Raw genomic sequence first — 22,007 nt, forward strand, 5'->3', positions numbered from 1 at the left:
TGACAGCGTGAAAGTATGTGTACGTGGTTTCGTAGGTTCATTTACGTACCTGCAGGATACTTTCGGCCGGCGCGTGAGAGATTCCGACTGTCTGCGGTCAGCAGCGCCTGACAACAGGGCCGCTTTTTTCATTGCGGGGTGCTTTGTTAATCGTGACGATAGATTGCTTTTTCTTTTACAAGTACTGCTCCAGGAGGGCACATGTAACGGCTAACGGAGGCCTCTGAAGAGCACGTGACATTACAATAAAGCAGGCGGCGCAGGGAGTGTTCACATACAAAATTGGCTGTCCGCGATCTTATACCCCCTTGGCATGCACAGGCTTCGGCAAGCCCCATCAAGCCCTGGTTCTAGCTTTGGCATTCCCGTTGCTGCTTTGGTGCCCTGGAGGCGCCGTCAATAATACGAAATAATGACACGTTGTTACAACTAGTAAATAAAATCTATTGAAGAAATATAATCGCTTCGAGGCGCCAACTTCTAAAGCAGCGCTAGACCTCCCGCGCGAGATTTATGAAACGCCAACGAGGAATTTACTGGCCCACGTACAACTCTACGATCAAAGTGCACGTTAAGCATCCCCTGGCGACCTAGATAATGTTATCCGGAGCCATCCACTACGACCTGCATCATAGCTTTAGTCGCTTCGGGACGTTAAAAACGTTAATCACCACAAACGAAATCAATACATGCGAGCGTACATTCGAAGCTAACAGACTGCACCCATAAGTTATAGTGACCTTGCAAAAGCGTCGAGAATGTGCTAACTTCTGGTGGAGCTCAAAATACACCCTGAATAAAGTCGCTTTTATGTCACAGGCCAGCTGCAGATGCGCGCACTTTCACCGCAAGACGAAACTAATTGAATCAGAGAGCACATTCGAAAAAAAGTCAGCTTCAACGCGCTAAAAACCGCGCAGAGCATGAACACATACACTTTTTTGAAGCGGAAGGCGTGGACTAGGCTCAAAAGAAGAGGTTGTGAGCAGCCGTGGCGCTTACTTCAGAAAGTCGTGCGTTCTTTGCCACTTCCTCGAAGTCAGCCTGCCCGACCCTGTGAATCCACACTTTTTGCGGATGGCAAAGCGAAAAGCTTTTTTGCCCTCGCTGTGTCTGTTGCGGCAACCGAAGGCGCAGCAGGACGGCATCGCAATTAAGTTCTCGGCCCTAACACATTAATTCTATTACGCTAACGCGCTCCGTCAGCCCGCCTGCCGCACTTTCGTCGCGCAGGCCCAACAATGGAGGTCGGAGCACGCTAGAAAGAAAAAATATACAAAAGCGCGGCGCCTGCTCCGCGCTGGAAAGAAAAAAAATATACAAAAGCGCGGCGCTGGCTTCCAGGTGACACAGATTGGCCAGTGGAGTAGCGGAGGTGGCTGGGGCGACAGGAGGCATGGAGGAGGAAGCGCGGGGTGAGCGCGGTGGCGGAAAGATCTAAGAATGGCGCTACTTTTGAAAAATTGAGGGGTTTTAGGAAGTGGCCTGCGGCGAGATCCAATAGGCGCGCAGCTCTGCCCCCTCCCCCTCCGGCACCCAGGGGATGCCACCGGGATCGCGCCGCGTTTCGATGCGTTCGAGCCATGCAGCACCGTCTGCGCATGCGTGGGCTTGCGTCAGCAAGCGCGCGTATGGTCTATGCTTAATGGGGGCGTTTATTCTATCCTGGTATCAAAAATGCCTACTTTTGCGAGCTTTTCGTGACGATTCCACCCGTATCAAACGTCGAATTTTGCGCGCAGGCTCCTCCATATCTAAACTACCTTGAACGGTGCTTCTGAGACGGTCCAAAATTCCCTTTGTTTCCTTTTAAGGCGGGCTGAGACGTCGAAAGGTGGTGTCGCAGAATTGCGATCAAAAAAGTGAACATCGTAGTACTTTGTTTTTATTCTTAATATGGTATCAGTTATAGCTGGCCTGCGTATACAGCTCAATTTTTTTTAAACGTATTTCCATTTTCGGTTATTCTTGTTTTTGATTTTTTATAAATCCATCTCTCTACTCAAAACTATTAGTCGAATAGCTTCCGGATTTCGCAAACAAGAGGACAATGATAGGTTGCAAATGTGCAGCTAGAATAACGTAGATATACCTAGCCTATTTAACCCTTTAGGGACGTTGACATATAAATACCCAGAAAAATATGTTTATTTTTTATCTAAATGTGCAAAAGACATCAAGAATAAGCATAATCAACAAAAAGGAAACATACTTTGTGTAATTTTTTTAGGAATAGGGGACACACCTTAGACGGGAAACTGGAAGTGGGCTTCACCCCAAGGCACCTAAGGCTTCGTTTTCAGTTTGTATAGACAGCTGTCATCATATGTGAACCATAGGTGTACATTTCATTTGCTTTATGACACATGTGTGACACCACTGGAGCTGGATAACTTGCGTCGGCCTGTCTCGCCTGACCTTGCTTTCAAAAGGCAGTGAATCGCGTACCAAACTTCTTCGTCCAGTGTCCCCGCTATAAATGAACAAATGACGCTTTCTGCCTGTCATACAGTGTCGGCCAGGGACAGTTAGCTAGAAACTTCGTGCTCAATACTGAAACTCGGCAAGAAAAAAAATCTGGTATGTATTCTGTAGGCATCACTCGTCAATAAAGGGTTAAGGCAAGAAATTTCTTTCTTTGTTTTCATTTTTGCAACTACCACTATGATATGCGGTTAATTTGTTGAAAAACTCCCATTACCTTGCGAATATTCACTCTAGCTCTAATGTTACACGAGGAACTAACTGAAATGTTCACATAATTTAACTAACATACCCCAAGCAGTTTTAGAAAAATGCAGAAATGTGTCCTCAAATTGCATTCTGAGAAAAATGCAAATAAAATGGTTTAAGACGACTTGATTTGTCAAAACATCGCAGGATTGCAGTCTTTTTGTGATCAAGATTACTATACCCTTCTCTCTGTTTCTGCTGACCTTTCTTTGCTGTTTCTTTCTTTAGGCTTTCAGTTCGAAGTCGCTTTTTTTGCATCCGCCACGAGTCCATCAATTGAGGCCACATGGAAACATACAAAGGCCCCATAGGCGCTTCATTATAGGGGCTTTATACAAGTTACCCATAGATGCTTTATCAGGATCACACTGTAGCGTTTGGCATAGAACTTGCGTTTTCCTGTCAGTCATAGCCTTCTCCTCTTCAGCAACACCTAAAAAGACACGGGCCTTGACAGACGCGAGGTACTGCCCGAAGAGCGCGTGCCAGCATAAAAAAACAAAACAAGAGCTGCAGAGAGCTCCCTATTGACTGTAAGGTGCACTACATAGAAAAAGAAAGTCGCAAAACCAAAATCAAAACTTGTGTCGAAGAGAAGTTATTTTTTTGTGATGAAAGCCTTATATGAAATCATCGCTCGACGACGGAGCATTCCCAATTTCTGGTCGACGCGACAACTAAAATTAATTTCCTATATATTTTAAAGGTCATTCATACACAAATGTTCTATTTTTTTTTAAAGCTAAACCCACTGAATATCTTGGAGCAAACACCTAAACGGTCGTCGGAGGCGGCGGTTTGTCCTCCCCGCGGGCTGCAGCGCCTGCGCCGACCGAGACCGCGGCTCGACGTCTGTTCGAGCGACGTCACTGCGGACACCATCACACTTGTCTTTCACGCTTCACAACGCCTGCTAGAATAAAACAAAGTATTCTATGAACGACTAAGTTATTTATGGCAATGCCTTGCACTGTCCAGCCTTTTCAGCCCAAACGAGACACGCCGGTGCCAAACCGCACCCGCGCTTCAGAGTCAAAGGCTGTTACAATGTTACCGCCATCAACCATGAATCAAAAGTGCAACGTCACCTTCTCCCGGCCTCCGCCACGGGCTCCATTTACAACCACGTTAAATTTCAGTCGGGCTCATTTGATGGAATCGGACAAGCTTCGGTGCTAATAGCTGTCGAGGAAGTACTTTGAACAAGCCAATGTACTTTTTTAAGTCTCTAACGTCACTCAGTTGGTCAGAGAGAATTAACTATTCCAATTACTGCCTCTGGCAATCATGTTGTCACGACCACCAGTAATCGCACCGCGGAACACTGCATGCGCAATCATCCCGACTTTGGTATGCCAGCAACACTGTTGTATTACTGAGGAATATGCGCACGCTTATTAAACGCACTTTTTTTTCAACATATGGGTGCATAGATCCCCAAAACATGCGCAACGCGCGGCTGACAAGCCGGCAAGTAGGGTGGAAGATTCACGTGATCTCCATGTTTCACGCCACTTCCTGTAGTCTTCCTTTCTCCCTGTCCTCCTCCGCTACGTTCGTCGCGCGACAGCTACGACGGAAATCGGACCGGCGATTGGCGCGCTGCGGCACACACAATCGAGAAAATAATTTCAGGAATTTAATAGCACTATGACGGCGTCCTAAAGCACCACATATGTCTCAATTCGAAAACCACTTGAGTTTCCTTTCGTGCGCCCCACGAGTCTTCCTTTCCTTATATTACAGTGGCTAGAATTTCCATTCTAGCCACTGTACTTATATCGTCTTCAAGCTAATCATAGACCGTATTTTGCCTTTTCATTTTTCATTCTTCTTGGTCATTGATCCGCACGATGCTCCGCAGCCGTTACTGCGGGCTCGGCCACTCGACATGCGTATGATATGCAATTTAATTTGATCATTAAATATAGGGTTAATGGGCTCTATCCACACAGCTGTGAGGGTCAGTCTTCTGAGAACTTTGAATCGGGATTCACAACTCTGCAGCAGCTGATAGGGATGACGAATAAGGTTGGTGACAGGCGGATTTTACGAACGGTTACTAAACTGAGCTTCGTCAGCCGGTAAAGTTTACCTAATGCTTCCAATTGAGGAAACCCTTAGGTGGCCTTGTTGACGGCGGCAGTTTGCAATAATCATTGCCGACAACTGAGATCTATTGTGTGCATTACCCTGGAAAACGGGGTCCTAATACACGTGGGCACGTCTTACATCGGTGCCCTTCTAGCATGATGTGCGACGAGTGCTCAGACAGACCTGTGAACGCTCTGTGTTCTGATGACGGGCACGTCGTGCGGGGATTCCAAGGCCGGCCACGTGAGTGGGCTCCGCCGAGGAGCCTCCAGAGCCAGTGGCTGGGTGGTCGCCTTGTCCAGCTGCGTCTCGAAGCTGCCGCGCATCTCGGGAGCTGCCCCCTTATTGGCACCTGCGTCGAGCACAGGACTCAGACACGCTCCCAAAACTATTCCGGTGTATCTCGTGCATCCCTCAGTGCACGATGAGTGTACCTCCCACGCGATGACTAAATGAGATAGATGGCCTAAGATTAGAGAAGCAGTAGACGAAAGCACTGTTCTTTTTTGGCGTAGCGAAGGTCGCTTGCCATGTAATGATTCTCGCTGTAGAGGAACACTTAGGATGATTCCTTCGTGGCCGCACTTGAGAGTTTAATCATAGAAAAGCCAGTTATAGCACAGCAACACTTTTATCCACTGCACAATAATTACTTAAGAAATCCGCAAGGAGTATAATTCTTCATGAAAGAGGCAACTGTCATTCATCCGATTATAACGGAAAACGGCGAAGGAAACCCCCACATGCCAATCAGAAAGGAAGCTTTCATTATAGAACTTTCATTATAGAACTAGCACTTTATGATAGCCGAGCCTAAGCCCCCCGTGAGGGGACGTCGAGGGCTTGCCTCGCCGCCGCCTCACGGGCGTGCTGGGTCGCCCAGGTTTGGTCGTCGAGGGCGGAGCTCCGAAGAGCCTCACGCAACCTCGATGAGAGGGCCGTGGTGTTAATGTGTGTGTACTGTGCTGGGTACTCCCACAGCATATGCGGAAGCGTAGCCGGGTGAGTGCCACAGCACCGGCAGTTGGGGGTAGTGTAAACGTTTGGGAATATAAGGTGGAGGCGGGCGGGTGGAGGGTGCATGTTTGTTTGTCGCAGACGCAGGGTGCTAGCCTGCACCCAGCTGAACTTGGGGTGAGGGAGGTTCGGCGACTGAGGTAAAAGGCCTTAACAAGATCGTTATAAGTGGTCAGATTGTCCCTGGTGTCCAACTCGTCTCCAGTGACTCCGGCGTGGTTGACGAGGCATCGCGCAATGGAGTGGGTGACCTCGTTCAGGTTGGGGAGGTGTGGGTGGACAGGGCCCGCATGGGCCAATATCCATATCAGGGAGATCAAGCTGTCTTTAGAGTGTGGTGCCTGGCAGAGGATGCGAAGAGCTTCAGGAGAAATAAGGCCTTTGCTGAGCGACGGCTTTAGTGACGGCTGAGCGAGAGTCACACACGATGGTGGGACAGGTGGGATCTATCTAGACTGGCCAGGGCGATGACCACTTCTTCAGCCGTCTCGGCAGTGGGGGTAGTGAGGCTAGAGGCGTGGTGTAGGACTCCATCGTGTGTGGCGACGGCCACAATTCGTGTGCCTTGGAAATTTGGGCTGCATCAACAAATGTGTCGCGGGATACGTAAGCAAGGGCTTCTATGATAGCTCCGGCCCGAGCTTGGCGCCGGGCCCTGTTATATTCAGGGTTCATGTTTCTAGGGATACGGTCTGTGCAGATCCCGCTACGGATGTCAGTCGGGATCGATTGTTTGGGGCCCTGCTGCTGATGGCAAGTGAAGCCAAGCGTGGACGCACTCGGTATGTGCCACTCTTCAATAAACACTTTTCGGGTCGACGCTTTAGCGGGCTGCGCCATGAATGAACTTGATGAACTTGGTATGTGCCGCTTTTCAATGAACCTCTCGTCAACTTGGGTCACTGAGTATGTGCCACTGAGGGTGCGCCAATCGAGGGAACAATTATCAGCTTTCGTGGCCACCGGTGCGCCACACTTCTCGTCTCGGAGGCCACATGCGGACTTCTCGGCAGCGCCACTAGAGGACGCAGCATGTCCAGAAAGAAGCACGAGAGAGGATCGCGGTTGGCCGCATGATGCGTTTCTCAGCGATCGCACGCGCCGGCGCGCCATGCATTTCGGAGGTGACGCGCACGCTTCGCGACGGCGGCTCTAGATGGCGCCGAGTGTTGTATAGCGCAAAGAAGGCGCAGTTGCCGCCGTATGAAGTATCCAGTAAATGGGAATTATTGCGGGAAAAAAGTCTATGGTTCGAATACTGGGGCAAGCGAAGATAAAAGGATAAAGCGAACGTTGCTCGTCCAGTAAATTGGAATTATAGCGGGAGAAAAAAGCCTATGGTTCGAATACTGGTGCAAGCAAAGATAAAAGGTGAAAGTGAACGTTGGTTGTCTAAAATATGTGAGAAAAAGAAGGCTGCACCTAGAATACTTAGGAACCACATAAAATTATTAGGCAGGAAGTCAGCAACAATACAACATATCCTAGACGAAGATGGAAACAAACTGGAAGGGGAAGTGGCATTAAATTACATCCGAAAAGTAACAGCCGAATCTTTACAAGGCAATGACGAGGTTATATTTGAGGAAAAAAAGAGCATGAAAGAGAACCAGATTGAAAAGCAGCTGGTGCTGACAAATTTCAACTGGAAGAAAGCCGAAGAGAAAATTCCTAAGCGCACAGCCACCGGGCTAGACGAGGTTCCCATTAGGTTGATTAATGAATTAGAACCAAAAAGTAAGGCAGCTCTGGTGAAAGCAGTGGAAGAAACTTTAAAAGGTAGACGAATACCAGACAGTTGGCGACAAAGTAAAATGAACTCAATTTATAAGGGTAAAAGGGAGAAAGATAGAATCCACTTGTATAGACCGTTGACCATTACGTCGGTGATATGCAGGCTAGCAATGCACGCAATCAAATTAAAGCTGCAAGCATGGGCAGAGAATAATGGCATTTTGGGAGAACTTCAGGATGGCTTCAGAATAGGTAGGCGTTCGTTCTGATTTGCTCTTACTCAGTGTATTGAAATATCAAGAGTAGTAAGCAGACCGTTATATGTGGCCTTTTGAGACATTACAGGAGCGTATGACAACGTAGTCCGCAACATTTTGTGGAATATTCTGGAAGGGGAAGGCGTAGGTGACGATTGTCTACAGCTTTTGAGAGAGATTTACCTGGAAAATACCGTTTGCGTTGAATGGGAAGGGATGAGGAGCGAGGAGAAAGTTCATAGCGACAAGGAACTGAGGCAGGCGTGCCCTTTATCCCCACTGCTGTTTATAATGTACATGGTGAGGATGGAGAGGGCGCTAGAAGGAAGTAATATCGGGTTTAATCTCTCATACAAAACAGGTGGGTACAGCAGTAGAGCAGCAGCTTCCAGTTTTATTTTATGCGGACGGCATTGTGTTGCTAGCTAACAAGCAAAGTGATTTGCAACGTTTGGCTAATATTTGTCGACAGGAAGGCAACAATTAAGGTTTGAAATTTAGTGTTAGAAAATCAGGTGTTATGGTATTCAATGAAAACAGTGAACAAACGGTGGAGATACAGGGCCATGAAATACCTCGGGTAACAGAATATAAATACCTTGGTATATGGATAAACGAAGGCAATAGATATATCGAAACACAGGAAAAAACCATAACACTAAAGGGGAAGAGAAATGCAGCCATAATGAAGCACAGAGCGCTATGGGGATATAATAGGTACGAGGTCTTCCGAGGTATGTGGGAAAGTGTAATGGTTCCAGGACTTACTTTTGGAAATGTGGTTGCTTACTTGAAATCAAGGGTACAAGCAGGACTCTATGGCAACCAAAGGTCAGTGGGCAGCCTCGCATTGGGCGCTCACGGGAAGACTACAAATGACGCTGTACAGGGTGATATGGGCTGGAGTAGTTTTGAAGTGAGGGAAGCTCACAGTAAATTTGATTGTGAAGAACGACTGAGGAATATGGAAGAAAGTAAATAGGCTGGGAAAATGTTGAGGTATCTGTACAGGAAGAACATTGATTCACAGTAGAGAAAAAGAACTAGGAAGCTTGCCAGCAAGTATGTGGCCTTTAGGGTGAGCAATACAGCAACAAAGAAGGTCAAGTGGAAAGTCAGAGAAGCTGAAATAATCTCATGGGTAGCGGCGATGGGAAAAACCTGCCATGAGTAACTACTTAGGAGGAAAAAACGAAATCAGAAAAGAAACAATTTATGATAACTCAAAGGGAAGCTCATTACTTTTTGAAGCGAGATCAGGATGCCTTAGAACACGCACCTATAAAGCGAGCTATAGGAAGGAAGAACAAGCATGTAGTTGCTGCGGTAAAGCTAGGGAAACGATGGAGCATATTTTATGAGAATGTGAAGACATCTGCCCAGCTGTCGATTTAGGCACCACTGGCCTCCTTGAAGCCCTTGGGTTCAGCGAAAACAGGGGAAAAGTAAACATGTCAGCAATAGAGATTAGGAAGAGGCGCTTGGAGGATTGGTGAAGAAAAGTAGGGAAACGACACCAAACAGAGACGTGCAAAAGCAAAGTTCACAATAGGGGGTCAGGAAATTTGGCTGTAATAATTCATCGTGATTTTTTTTTTGCTTTTCTTTAACCTAGGTAGGGCATAAGGCAGTATAACAGCAAGAGCTTGGTGGTGCAACCCACCGCCCCGTTCGAAAGGGGACGCTCACAACATCCATCCATGTATAGCATAGCTGAGTAACTCAAGCAGGCTAGGTGACTATATGTCTCCGCCCCGTTTCAAAGGGGATGCCAATAAATCATTGTCATCATCCTTGACAGCTGTAGGAGGCGATAGGAGGTTTGATGGCAGAAAAGTTCGTTTTGGGAATTATTTTTGTTTGAATATATATATATATATATATATATATATATATATATATATATATATATATATATATATATATATATATATATATATATATATATATATATATATATATATATATATCCATGTTCTTAGGAAAGCGCGAAAGAGGAATCCCGCAGCAGTACACGCCTCATAAACAACTCATTTCGACGGTGGAAATACGTTGCGCCGCTCTGTTGACTCCCGTCAACAGTCATCATGAGATAGGCTCTGCCGAATTTTTTTTTTCTGCTCAAATTTCTTCGCTATTTAGGCGACTGGCAAGAACCGGGCCCTGCATACTGTTAGATGTCCTCCAGATCCAACAATACCTATGTTCAACTTCATGAAACTTCCTTCGCTTCGTGGATTTTAGCAAATTCGTTTATTCGGTGTTCCTGCGCTTACTATTGCCGATTGGTTCGTCGTAGTCTAGTACCACAATTCAGTCGGCGCCCCAGAAAGGTGGCTCTGGTGAGGATTCTTTTCCTCCGACTCTACTCATGGTCCGTCTCGCCAAATGGCCGATCCTGGAGATAGCGCGGATGCGGTTTCGTGCGAGATAAGAACAAAAATAATAGGATATGGAAGCGATCTTCGCAATGATGCGTATTCACGCCGAGTAGGAAAATATTTCACAGACGATTATGAAACTCACTAATGTGGATTCTGAGCGTGTCTGTTTATGTGTTTTGCATTCGCTATACATTGTGGCAAAGAATTTGACTCTGAACAAGGGAGTCCTCTCGGCGGCGGCGTTGAGCCTCTGCTCTGGCAGCTCGTTTTGGCAGCAGCGGCAGACGAACCATTTCCACCGGTCGTTCATTGTTCAGAAAGAAAGCGAGAACACGAGAAGGCGTCGCTTGCACGGAGAGCATTCTCTAGCGGCGGCACATAATTTAGCAAGGTAAAGTTGTAGGCCGAGACATTGTGAATGAAACCACTACAGACACAGGATGGAGGGAGACGACAGCACAGGGCGGTAGCACATGCGCAGGGAGTCCGAAGCCTACGTCAGCGCTTTGTTTCCATACATGGTATCGGTGGACGCGCTCGCCGCACGTCTGGTCGCCGCCGTGAAGCATGTCTCATGCGACACTCCACTTTCCTCCTCCCCTTTCGCCATACTCTCCTCGTCCACTTCCTCCGCATGCTTCCACTGCACCCGCCTCCGCTTTTCTCCTCTATTCGCTCTCGCCGTCTTTCATCCGCACTATCCTTCGCTGTGCTCGTTCGCTCGGTTACGGCAAGGGACGCCGACGCTCAACGCAGAGGTGTTCTCTAAGAAGGAAACTAGCAGTAGCACAGCTGTTATCAGCTCCCCTCTGCTTCCAGACTTGCGTGCTATACGAAATCAGCTACGTCACAAGAGGTCTTTGTAACATGATTCCCACCTCTATATATCAAGTGCGCGATAGAAGAATCGAACAAAATGGAATTCGTCTTCGCATAGGATTGTCCAGAAGTACTTAATAGAAATATAAATCCTAAGCCTAATATTAGAAAAATCAGTTAACAAATCTTTGAGTTTTTTTCTTTAATAAATGTGAGTGATAATTTTATGCTTGGCAGCACTACCGCAAAAATTGCATCCTCCAAAGCGCATAAGCCGCCTTGTGCAAGTAGCATGTGCGTAGCTAGCCCAGTTTATTTATAAATATTACTGATACGACAAATTTGAATGTGCTTTACATAATTGGCTCATAGGTATCGCTAAAAGGCGCAGATAAGGCACCATGAATGTTATGCTAACTGCCGAGGTATAAGAGGAAGCTTTAGGTGTGGAACAACTCCTTTGTCGCCTATTCAAATACATGTAAAGTGCAGAAATGCTTTTATAACACCAGGACCTACATGAAAGAAATGTGTTGCATATGAGAAAGTTGCGATTGTAGCGAACATAATTTTGATTTCGGGTGCGTAATGTATAGATAACTTCCCAGAAAGTGATGTTTTCAGAAATGAAAGCGTGGATTTTACTAAACCGTAGCTCTGCACCAAAACAGAAATCGCTGTTCTTTATACTGCATCCGTTGGAGCACCTTACGCAGACAAGCTGGATATATCAATTTACTGCTTACGAGAAATTGTTTACTTACAGCCTCTATACTCGAACTTGGAGCCACTATATTGCGACGTAAGAAACAAATGTTAAAAATCCCTGGCTCAAAATATGAAACATGTAAGGTGATTTCTATTCAAGTGAGACATACGCAAGGCGACTTGCATTTTATAACCATTGATCATTACGGTCCAAAGCAAAATCTGGGCTCAGACAGTTGCATTTGTATTCGACATGGAGCGCGCAGTCACGCGCCGCAGCACCAGGCGCGTTAAAGAACGAACCAGTTTGCTTGTGAAATGAGCCAGGCGGCACATAGAAGGAGGTTTCTCACGCTTGCGGCTGCGGATGTAGCAGTAGAGGACGAAGACAAGGAACAGTGCGACTAGAGTCACGTTGACGGCGATGGCGGCCACCCAGGCGCTGGGCAGGCCTGGCTCCTCCCGAGGCCCGCCGGCTGGGTCTTGCAACTGCGGCTGAGCGTGAAGCTTGTTGAGCCCGAGAACTGAGCAACAGCGGCAGCCAATAAAGCGGAACGGGAATTGTCCGGGCCGCAAGAAGACGACCTCCTTTACAAAATTTACACAGCGTCTTCTCGGGACAAGAATTATATTGCAAAGAAAAGCTTAGAGAGGCTTGATAACTTTTTCTAAACAAAAGCGGGGAAAACGTGCCAAACTAGATAGAAATGCGTAACGACGTACTAACGCATCGTCGGGGAGCGAAATGCAATCAAAGGGGGGAAACTTAGGCCTTTCAGTGTTAAACCTTTTTCCGCGAAATAAATGTTAATTGTGCCTTTTTTATTATTATTCAGACTAACAAAACAACGTATAAATTGGGCGCGAGAGACGACTGCGTTATGTGTAGTCTAGATATGTCTAGGCAATTATAGCCAGAGTATTAACCAATTACTTCACCTGACTAAACTCGGTGGTGCACGACAGATGCGATCGAACTCGCCTGCAGCAAGGATGTCTACAGGCGCCATCGACAGATTCTCAGAGCACCGCACTGCCTTTCGGCCCGAGTGCTGGGATACACCGCGTGGCGGCGCGTGCTTAGCTAAGTTTCGCTCTAGCAAGGGACACAAATGGAAAAAGCGCTGAAATTAATTCCGCTTGTGCCATGTGTTAACAGGTACCAATCAGGACGAGTTTGCTGCCTTTTGCAGCTTTTTCATGCTGACCTCGTTCCGAAAACTTATTTAATTAAGCAACTGGGCAATATTCAAACGATACTTGTGGACTCTGGAAAGAATTACTTCATTTGTAACTAACGCCTTTGAAAAGCAAGCTGCCTCTTGCGTCTGCCTCTGTTTGTCGTGCTTTATGCGTGTTCTGTCCGTTCGCTCCGTAAGGTGCGGTAACTTGAGTAAATATACCGCAGGCCTAAAGGTATATTCGCAGTCCCGTGCATATCGTTGCAAAGGAGTTCAGCTGCATCATACGCATGCAAGAACCAGCCCAGCTTTCTAACACCGTCCCGAACACCCTGTCACAGGGGCAGAGGGAAACCACACAGTTGTTAAGAGACTAACGGGTCACTCCGATACGTTCGACACCGGAAGTTCCGACTCAGCTCCCCGTGGAGAAGCTGACTGTATTTCTAGTCCCTTACGGCAACGGGCCTTTGTGTTCACTGGATTTAACTAACCGGCGCTTGCACGCAATGAACATGCGAATCACCATTTACCAGGTCTTACTCGCCGAGAAGCAACCTCGCTGTGTCACGTGCGAATAACATGCTTTTAAGCGCGCTTATTAGTTCTTAATTAGTACGGCGAACTTGCAACACATGTCGCTCTGAAAGCTTCATTGGGTGACTCTCCTTCCTTGAAGCATCACATGCTTGTCCTTCGCACCGCTTTGAGGCAACGTTTTTTGTTCCCCTCCCCAATGCAAGCCGGGCTATCACATTTCGCTCGCCTCCCTGCAGATCCTTCGACTTGACGTCACGGCAAATACGTAAAGTAACAAAAAAAAGAAGTGTCTCGAACCATACTTGCCCTACACAGTGTGCTGGGCTACTGCCGGCATCGTTTGAGGCTGTAGTGGCGCAGGGAAGCCGGTCGTGAAATCGGTTTGTTACGACGAATGCCCCATGCAACGCACTATGATTATGGCAAAAGCAGCACACCTTGAGTGTGTCGTTCGGTGCGGCCCTTTTGGTCCGGGGATGACTGCTGTCGCCGGTAACCAAGCCATGTGCAGCCATGGCCTGCAAGTTGTCATAGAACTTGTCAGATGACAAGAAAGAAGACCGTACTCTGTTTTAATGGGATCTTTTAATGGGACCCATCTGTACCATCATGATTATGCTCCATAATAGTTTTGACTGGAAAACACATACGGCAGTAAAATTTTCCACATCAATGAAAAACGAGAACATTAATTTCTTCGCCTCGCCTTCAAATGGTCCGTCCCAACTGCTGAAGCCTTAGTATGTTTCGACACAGAAAGGCGGTGAAGCCTTCATATCTCTTTATTATGATGATGAATAATAAGCAGCCGGTTTGAATCGTGCGACACACCTTGCAGCATTCATCAAGGTTGCGGGGCACACTGCGCTCTCTTATCTTAAGCAGTGCACCGCCTCTCTTTTGTGCGCGGAGAAAAGCTTACGGAGCACCGTGAGCCTTTTATCAAGTCCTGATGCAAAAGGCCTTATCGAGTGCTAAATTTGTATCTTTCGGAAACGTGGTTTGTGTTTATGTATTGCCGCATAGTGTGATCTTTCTTTTTTACTCTACATAAATTCAATAAAGAGACCAAGCGCTGAATTTACAAAGCTTTTCGTTCCTAAGTGATATTTGCCATTAGCCGACTGCCTTCGCTAATGATATCTCCAGCCTCAGGGTTAGCTGCTATTCACTCTTACGGGCAATTCTAGCGTAGCAGATTTTTTCGAATTCGGTCCCGTTCTTTTGCGGTCACTCGGTGAAAAGTTAACATTGCGTAAGGATGTGCGAATACTCCAAACATTATATTAACAAATCGATTCAATTTAGACCTCAAATTGAAAGTCACTATAGAAAATCCAAATATCTTTCAAAGAGTTTCCGAATACTTCAAGTCGTTAACTATGCACAATCGAACGTCCTTTCATCTCGTCCGCAGTAGACATAATGTACTAGAGGAATCTGTGTCCCTCAAGGAGCCCTAGTTCTCCGCCTAAGCCGTAATCATTCGCAATAAAATGTTGTTTAGGCGTGAAGTGAGTTTTGTTCGGTGACTTGTTACATTTACAGATGCAAAAGTTGTCTCCTCTAACCGAATAAATTCTGAACATGTTTCATTGCAACGTACTTTACATTTATCGCCACCATGGGGAATAGGGAACAAAATCTAACAGGCTTTGTAAAGCACGTAGCCGCAGCGGGGTACGTGAAGCGCCTTGTGCGTGCTGCAGATGGTGTATGAGGGTAGAAATGACGTAACGATGATATACAAGTTACATTTCTTCACGCATTAGAAGGCTTACATGCCTAACTTATGTTACAGCTATATATATATATATATATATATATATATATATATATATATATATATATATATATATATATATATATATATATATATATATATATATATATATTGCTACGGCAGAGCCGCCACAGTGTGGCTGCACTGAGGAGAAAGAAGACGACGTGGCCCCGTTTTGATAGAGCGTCGCCATTTGGCCTTCCGTTAGCTTCCCTGTAAATAAATTGTATGTAGCATTGGGCTCCAGCTACACGTAACATTAATTTAATGGAGGTGGACGTTCCCCGTACTCGTCATGGAGCTTCGCAGCAGTCGCAACGGCGACAGTGCAACTTCGGCCCCTGCTGGTGGCACTTCATCGACGCAACCGTCTCCGCCTGCAGCCCCGACCTACGTTGCCATTCCCCCCTCGGGATCCTGGTGTTTTCAACGGAGTCGGCAGTCCTGATGTTGACGACTGGCTCCGCTTATACGAACGTGTCAGCACCAGTCACAGGTGGGATCCGACTATCATGCTTGCGAACGTTCTTTTCTACCTCGACGGAGCTCCACTTGCATGGTTCCAGACTCACGAAGAGGAGATCTCGAGCTGGGATCTCTTCAAAGAGAAGCTCCTCGACCTTTTTGGCAATCCCTTCGGTCGCCAAGTCAATGCCAAGAAAGCTCTTGCCACACGCGTACAGACGTCGACCGAGTCCTACGTGTCGTACATTCTCGACGTCTTGGCCCTTTGTGCCAAGGCTGACCCGACCATGTCTGACGACGATAAGGTGAATCACGTCCTCAAAGGCATTGCTGACGACGCCTACAATTTACTGGTGTTTACGAACGTCACCAGCATCGATACGATGCTGAAGGAGTGCCGCCGTCTTGAGCATGCTAAAAGCCGCCGGGTATCCCAGCACATCATGCGACTTCCCAACACAGCTGCTACGTCATCCTGTGACGACTTCTTCCCCCAGCCGTCGCGATGTGACAACTTGACCCGCATCATTCGTCGTGAGGTCGCAGCGGCACAACCGGCGGCCCCTTCATTCCCGTCACTTGATCATTCTCCGGTGACAATCTCCTTGATCCAAGCCATCGTCCGTCAAGAGTTGTCCAACGTCGGCCTGCAATCCATTCGTTCCATAGGCTCGGAACCTCTTTTTCCACGCACGGCCCCACCGCGCTCCTCTTACTGGACTCTTCTTAATGGACAGCGCAACCCCTCCGAATGGCGAACCGTGGACGACAAGCCGATCTGTTTTAACTGTCAACGCATAGGACATGTCGCTCGCCACTGCCGCAGCCGCTGGACTTCTCCGATGCGCTATTCTCCGGATTACCACCCTCACCCCTCTAGCGCGTCCTTTTCCTTCGCCCCTTCTGTGCCCGCTCCATCATCTGACCCTACGACACCTTTGACACGACCCCGCTACTCCCGCTCGCCTTCTCCCTCCCGTCGTCAATCTCGTTCGCCCCCGTCACGCCGTGCTCCTTCTCCGACCTACTCGCCGCACCCCCGACCGGAAAACTAGACAGTGCAGCTTCTGGAGGTGAAGCTGCAATGACGAAATTGGCACGAAATCCTCGCTTCACCATACCCACGAACAAGAATCTTTTGGACGTTCTCGTCCACTATGTTCCTGTGTGCGCGTTGATCGACACCGGGGCGCATGTGTCCATTATGAGTGCTGCTCTTCGCCGTCGGCTCAAGAAAGTTCTGACGCCCGCCCCGTACTGAGTTGTACAAGTCGCCGACGGAGGGACTGTCGCTATTGTTGGCATGTGCTCTGCCCGACTCACCATTGCTGAGAGACACACCGTCGTTCTTTCACCGTTATCGAGCATTGCCCTCACGAACTCATTCTCGGTCTGGATTTCCTTGCCAATCATTCTTCCCTCATTAACTGTTCGGCCGGCTCACTTCGCCTTGACTTGCCTCTTCTTGCCTTTGCCACGTTCCTGAAGAAGAACGTGGCACGTTCTTCAAGAACGTGCCAGCTCTTTGCCATGTTCTTGAAGGCTATCGCAACATTTTTTTACTTTGACAATCGACCCTTATGTCAAACGTCCGTCGTGACCCATCGCATAAACACTGGCGATGCGAACCCTATTCACCGACGTCCATATCGTGTTTCTGCGTCCGAACGAGCTGTTATCCAAGAGGAAGTCAAAAAGATGCTTGCAAAGGACATTATCGAGCCTTCCTGTAGTCCCTTGGCTTCTCCTGTCGTACTTGTCAAAAAGAAGGATGGCACGTGGCGCTTTTGTGTAGATTATCGCCACCTGAACAAAATCACAAAAAAGGACGTGTACCCTTTGCCACATATTGATGACGCTCTAGACTGCCTGTACGGTGCCACCTATCTTTCTTCTATCGACTTACGATTCATCATCATCATCATCTTCTTCATCAACCTGGTTACGCCCACTGCAGGGCAAAGGCCTCTCCCATACTTCTCCAACTACCCCGGTCATGTACTAATTGTGGCCATGTTTTCCCTGCAAACTTCTTAATCTCATCCGCCCACCTAACTTTCTGCCGCCCTCTGCTACGCTTCCCTTGCCTTGGAATCCAGTCCGTAACTCTTAATGACCATTGGTTATCTTCCCATGCCCCCCCCCATTTCATTTTCTTGATTTCAACTAAGATATCATTAACTCGCGTTTGTTCCCTCACCAAATCTGCTCTTTTCTTATTCCTTAACGTTTCACCTACCATTCTTCTTTCCATAGCTCGTTGCGTCGTCTTCAATTTAAGTAGAACCCTTTTCGTAAGCCTCCAGGTTTCTGCTCCATACGTGAGTACTGGTAAGACATAGCTGTTATAAACTTTTCTCTTGAGGGATAATGGCGACCTGCTGTTCATGATCTAAAAATGCCTGCCAAACGCACCCCAGCCCATTCTTATTCTTCTGATTATTTCAGTGACTTACGATCCAGCTACTGGCAGATATCTGTCGAGGACATGGACCGAGAGAAGACTGCATTTATTACCCCTGACGGCCTTTATCAGTTCAAGGTGGTGCTTTCGGTCTCTGTAACGCGCCCGCCACCTTAGAACGAATGATAGACTATTTGCTTCAGGGGTTCAAGTGGTCCACCTGTTTGTGCTATCTGGACGACCGTCATCGTTTATTCGCCCACATTTGGCGCGCATCTAGACCGTCTTTCAGTGATTCTTGACGTGTTCCTCCACGCCGATCTCCAGTTGAACTCGTCAAAATGTCACTTCGCTCGCCGCCAAATCACCGTCCTTGGACACCCCGTGGACGCCAGAGGCGTGCAACCTGATCCGGACAAAATTCGCGCCGTTACGAACTTTCCTGTTCCGAAGTCTACTAAGGACGTTCGTAGTTTCGTAGGGCTGTGCTCTTATTTCGGACGCTTTGTGAAGGATTTTACGACCATCGCACGTCCCCTTACCGACCTCTTGAAGAAAGGCGCCCTATTTTCTTGGGGACCTGACATGCCACATCTTTTTCGCAGCTCACTACTCTCCTTACCACGCCTCCAATTCTGGCCCACTTTGACCCGTCTGCCTCAACGCAAGTTCGAACTGATGCCAGTGGTCACGGCATAGGAGCAGTGTTAGCACAACGCCAGCGTGGACATGATCGCGTTATAGCCTATGCCAGCCGACTTCTATCACCCGCCGAGCGCAATTATTCAATCACAGAGCGCGAGTGCCCCGCTCTTGTGTAGGCAGTTGCAAAGTTTCGTTCATACTTGTACGGACGCCTCTTCTGTGTCATCACTGATCACCATGTGCTCTGCTGTCTATCCTCGCTCAAGGACCCCACGGGACGACTCGCTCGCTGGGCGTTAAGCCTGCAAGAATATACCTTCTCCGTGGTATATAAGACGGGACGCTTGCACCAGGATGCCGATTGTTTGTCCCGCTACCCCGTCGACGAACCGGCTGATGCGGACGCCATCGCTTGCATTTTCTCTGTGTCCCAGTTGCTTGAAATCGGCAACGAGCAACGCCGCGATCCTTCATTACGAGCCCTCATCGAGCATCTGGAGTCAACGCCTGGTGACGCCTCTCTCCGGATGTTTCTCCTAAAGGAGGGGACATTATACCGCCGCAATCTCGATCCACACGGCCTTGACCTTCTGCTCGTAATTCCATCACACCTGCGTTCGACTGTCCTCCAACAACTTCACGACGCTCCCTTGGCTGGACACTTGGGCGTCTCGCGCACATACGACCGTGTACGCCGTCGATTCTTTTGGCCGGGTCTTGCCCGCTCCGTGCGGCGCTACGCTGCCGCTTGTGAGCCCTGTCAGCGCCGGAAGAAGCCCTCCACACCTCCAGCTGGATGTCTCCAGCCGATCGACATCCCACCGGAACCCTTTTTCCGTGTTGCTCTAGACCTTCTTGGACCGTTTCCTCTCTCGGGCTCCGGAAATAAATGGGTCGCCGTCGCTGCCGATTATGCTACGCGGTGCGTAATCACCAGAGCCCTCCCGACAAGTTGTGCTACTGACGTTGCGGACTTTCTGCTCTATGACATCATTTTAGTGCCATTTTACTGCTCCGCGCCAATTACTCACTGACCGTGGCCGCAGCTTCTTGTCGGCAGTCGTCGAGGACATCCTGCGCTCCTGCTCGACAAAGCACAAGTTCAGCACGTCCTACCACCCACAAACCAACGGCCTCACGGAGTGCCTCAACCGGACCATCACCTACATGCTTTCGAAGTACGTTGTGACCGACCACCACCACTGGGATCTTCACTCACCATATGTGACGTTCGCGTATAATTCAGCGCGTCACGACACCGCCGGCTATTCACCATTCTATCTCCTATATGGCCGAGAACCCGCGTTGCCCTTGGACACTTTGTTGCCCTCGGCCACACGTTCAGCCACTGACGCGATCGCGACGCGATCACACACGCCGACCACGCGCGCCAGCTCGCCCGCACCCGTCTCGAGGCCTGGCAGGAGCATCAGAGACGCCTCTATGATTGCCACCATCGCGACGTGCACTTTACTCCGAGTTCTCTGGTGCTTCTCTGGTCACCCATTCGACGTGTGGGCCTTTCCGAAAAGCTGCTGTCGCGCTACACTGGCCCATACCGTGTCGTGCGACAAGTGACCGATGTCACGTATGAAGTCATCCCCGCCAACCTCTCAGCGTCATCGTCGGCTGCAAGTGACATCGTTCACGTGGCTAGACTAAAGCCATACCACACACCTTTCACCGCGGATGTGTAGATTAAGCCCCGGGACGGTGCTTCTACTGCCAGGGGTGATGCTACGGAACAGCCGCCACGGTGTGGCTGCACTGAGGAGAAAGAAGACAACGTGGCCCGCTTGATACAGCGTCGCCATTTTGGCCTTCCGTTAGCTTCCCTGTAAATAAATTGTATATATCATTGGGCCCCAGCTACACGTAACAATAAATATATATATATATATATATATATATATATATATATATATATATATATATATATTGCGGGTCTTAAGGTCAAATTTTGCAATCTGGCTCGCTCCCTATTCGTGGTGGGCCTGCCCTGGCGAGAGGTGGCGAGCGTGAATCGGCATCCCTCTGCATTGCTGCAGGGGTCCTTTCATGTCATTTCTCGAGCCTATGTGTCGAACGATGGGTGCCATAGCTGAACAAGCGTGAAATTTTTGCAGCAAATTGTACACTTATAAGCCTTATATGACCTGATCAGCACATGTTTGAGTTTGATAGACTATAACTACTATGGCTTAAAGCTCTATCAAATGTGGCCCCTCCCGCTTGAATCGCCGAACGTATTAGCGAGCTATGCGTCTCTGAACGCCGAGTTTGAGGCTAAATTTAGCTCCGATTGCGTCAAGCGTGGCGCGATAACAGCGCCAATTGTGCAGGCTACAAATGCATTATCGAGGAATGGCTTTTTTGCCTTTACACAACGATACCAAAATAAGGTACGTGGGTAGTACGGTAGCAAAAATGAACAAAAAACCTTATGACCATATCAGCAGACACACGAAGTGGCAATTTCACTCTCAGCTAAACTATGCCAAATGATGCTGCGACGTAACGTATATGATAATCACAGCATCACAGTTGAAACTGCGTAGCAACCCCCACTGTCCCTGGTGTCCCGGCTGCAACTTCGTTGTGATGGCTATCCATCGAGTGGCCGCGCTTGACGTGGAATTGTCTCTTGCGAATGAGGTGCTATCGCTTTAATATATCGAAGGCTACATACCTCTTGTGTCACATTGGCACATCCATTATGGAGGACTGACCAAGAATGGGCACATAGCGGGATCTCATACGCAGTCCCCAACTTGTCTACTAGCCCAGACAGCAGCCACCAACAAGTTGTTTATTCAGGCACGCACGTAGTAGCCCATGTTTTGTGCTTGGCAAGACAACAGACAGCACATACCCAGTGACCCAAGTTGTCTAATTGGTCAGACAGCAACTACCAGCAAGTTGTCTATTCAGGCACGCACCAAGTGGCCTATGTTGTCTGCTTGGCAAGACAGCACATACCCAATGGCCCAAGTTGACTACTAGGTCAGACAGCAACTACCAGCAAGTTGGATATTCAGGCACGCACCCAGTGGCCCATGTTGTCTGTTTGGCAATACAACACATACCCAGTGGCCCACGTTGACTACTAAGTAAGAAAGCAGCTACCAGCAAGTTGTCTATTCAGGCACGCACACATTGGCCCATGTTGTCTGCTTGGCAAGACAGCACATACCGAATGGCCCAAGTTAATACTAGGTCAGACAGCAACTACCAGCAAATTTC

The 22,007-nt window shown here is 48.2% G+C and overlaps 1 protein-coding gene across 1 annotated transcript in view; it reads right to left on the reverse strand.

Annotated features, from left to right (window-relative positions):
* Positions 1 to 22,007, reverse strand: part of LOC142566239 (uncharacterized) — a 137,648-nt gene that overhangs the window by 101,200 nt on the left and 14,441 nt on the right. The window contains exons 2-4 of the mRNA XM_075677079.1: positions 13,905 to 13,985; positions 12,100 to 12,241; positions 5,011 to 5,179 (exon numbers count right to left, since the gene is read on the reverse strand). Of these exons, the coding sequence (XP_075533194.1) occupies positions 5,011 to 5,179; positions 12,100 to 12,241; positions 13,905 to 13,982 (389 nt within the window). The 5' untranslated portion in view covers positions 13,983 to 13,985. The remainder of the gene's footprint in view (positions 1 to 5,010; positions 5,180 to 12,099; positions 12,242 to 13,904; positions 13,986 to 22,007) is intronic.

This window comes from Dermacentor variabilis, unplaced genomic scaffold (assembly GCF_050947875.1).
Source record: "Dermacentor variabilis isolate Ectoservices unplaced genomic scaffold, ASM5094787v1 scaffold_12, whole genome shotgun sequence".
NCBI lineage: Eukaryota > Metazoa > Arthropoda > Arachnida > Ixodida > Ixodidae > Dermacentor > Dermacentor variabilis.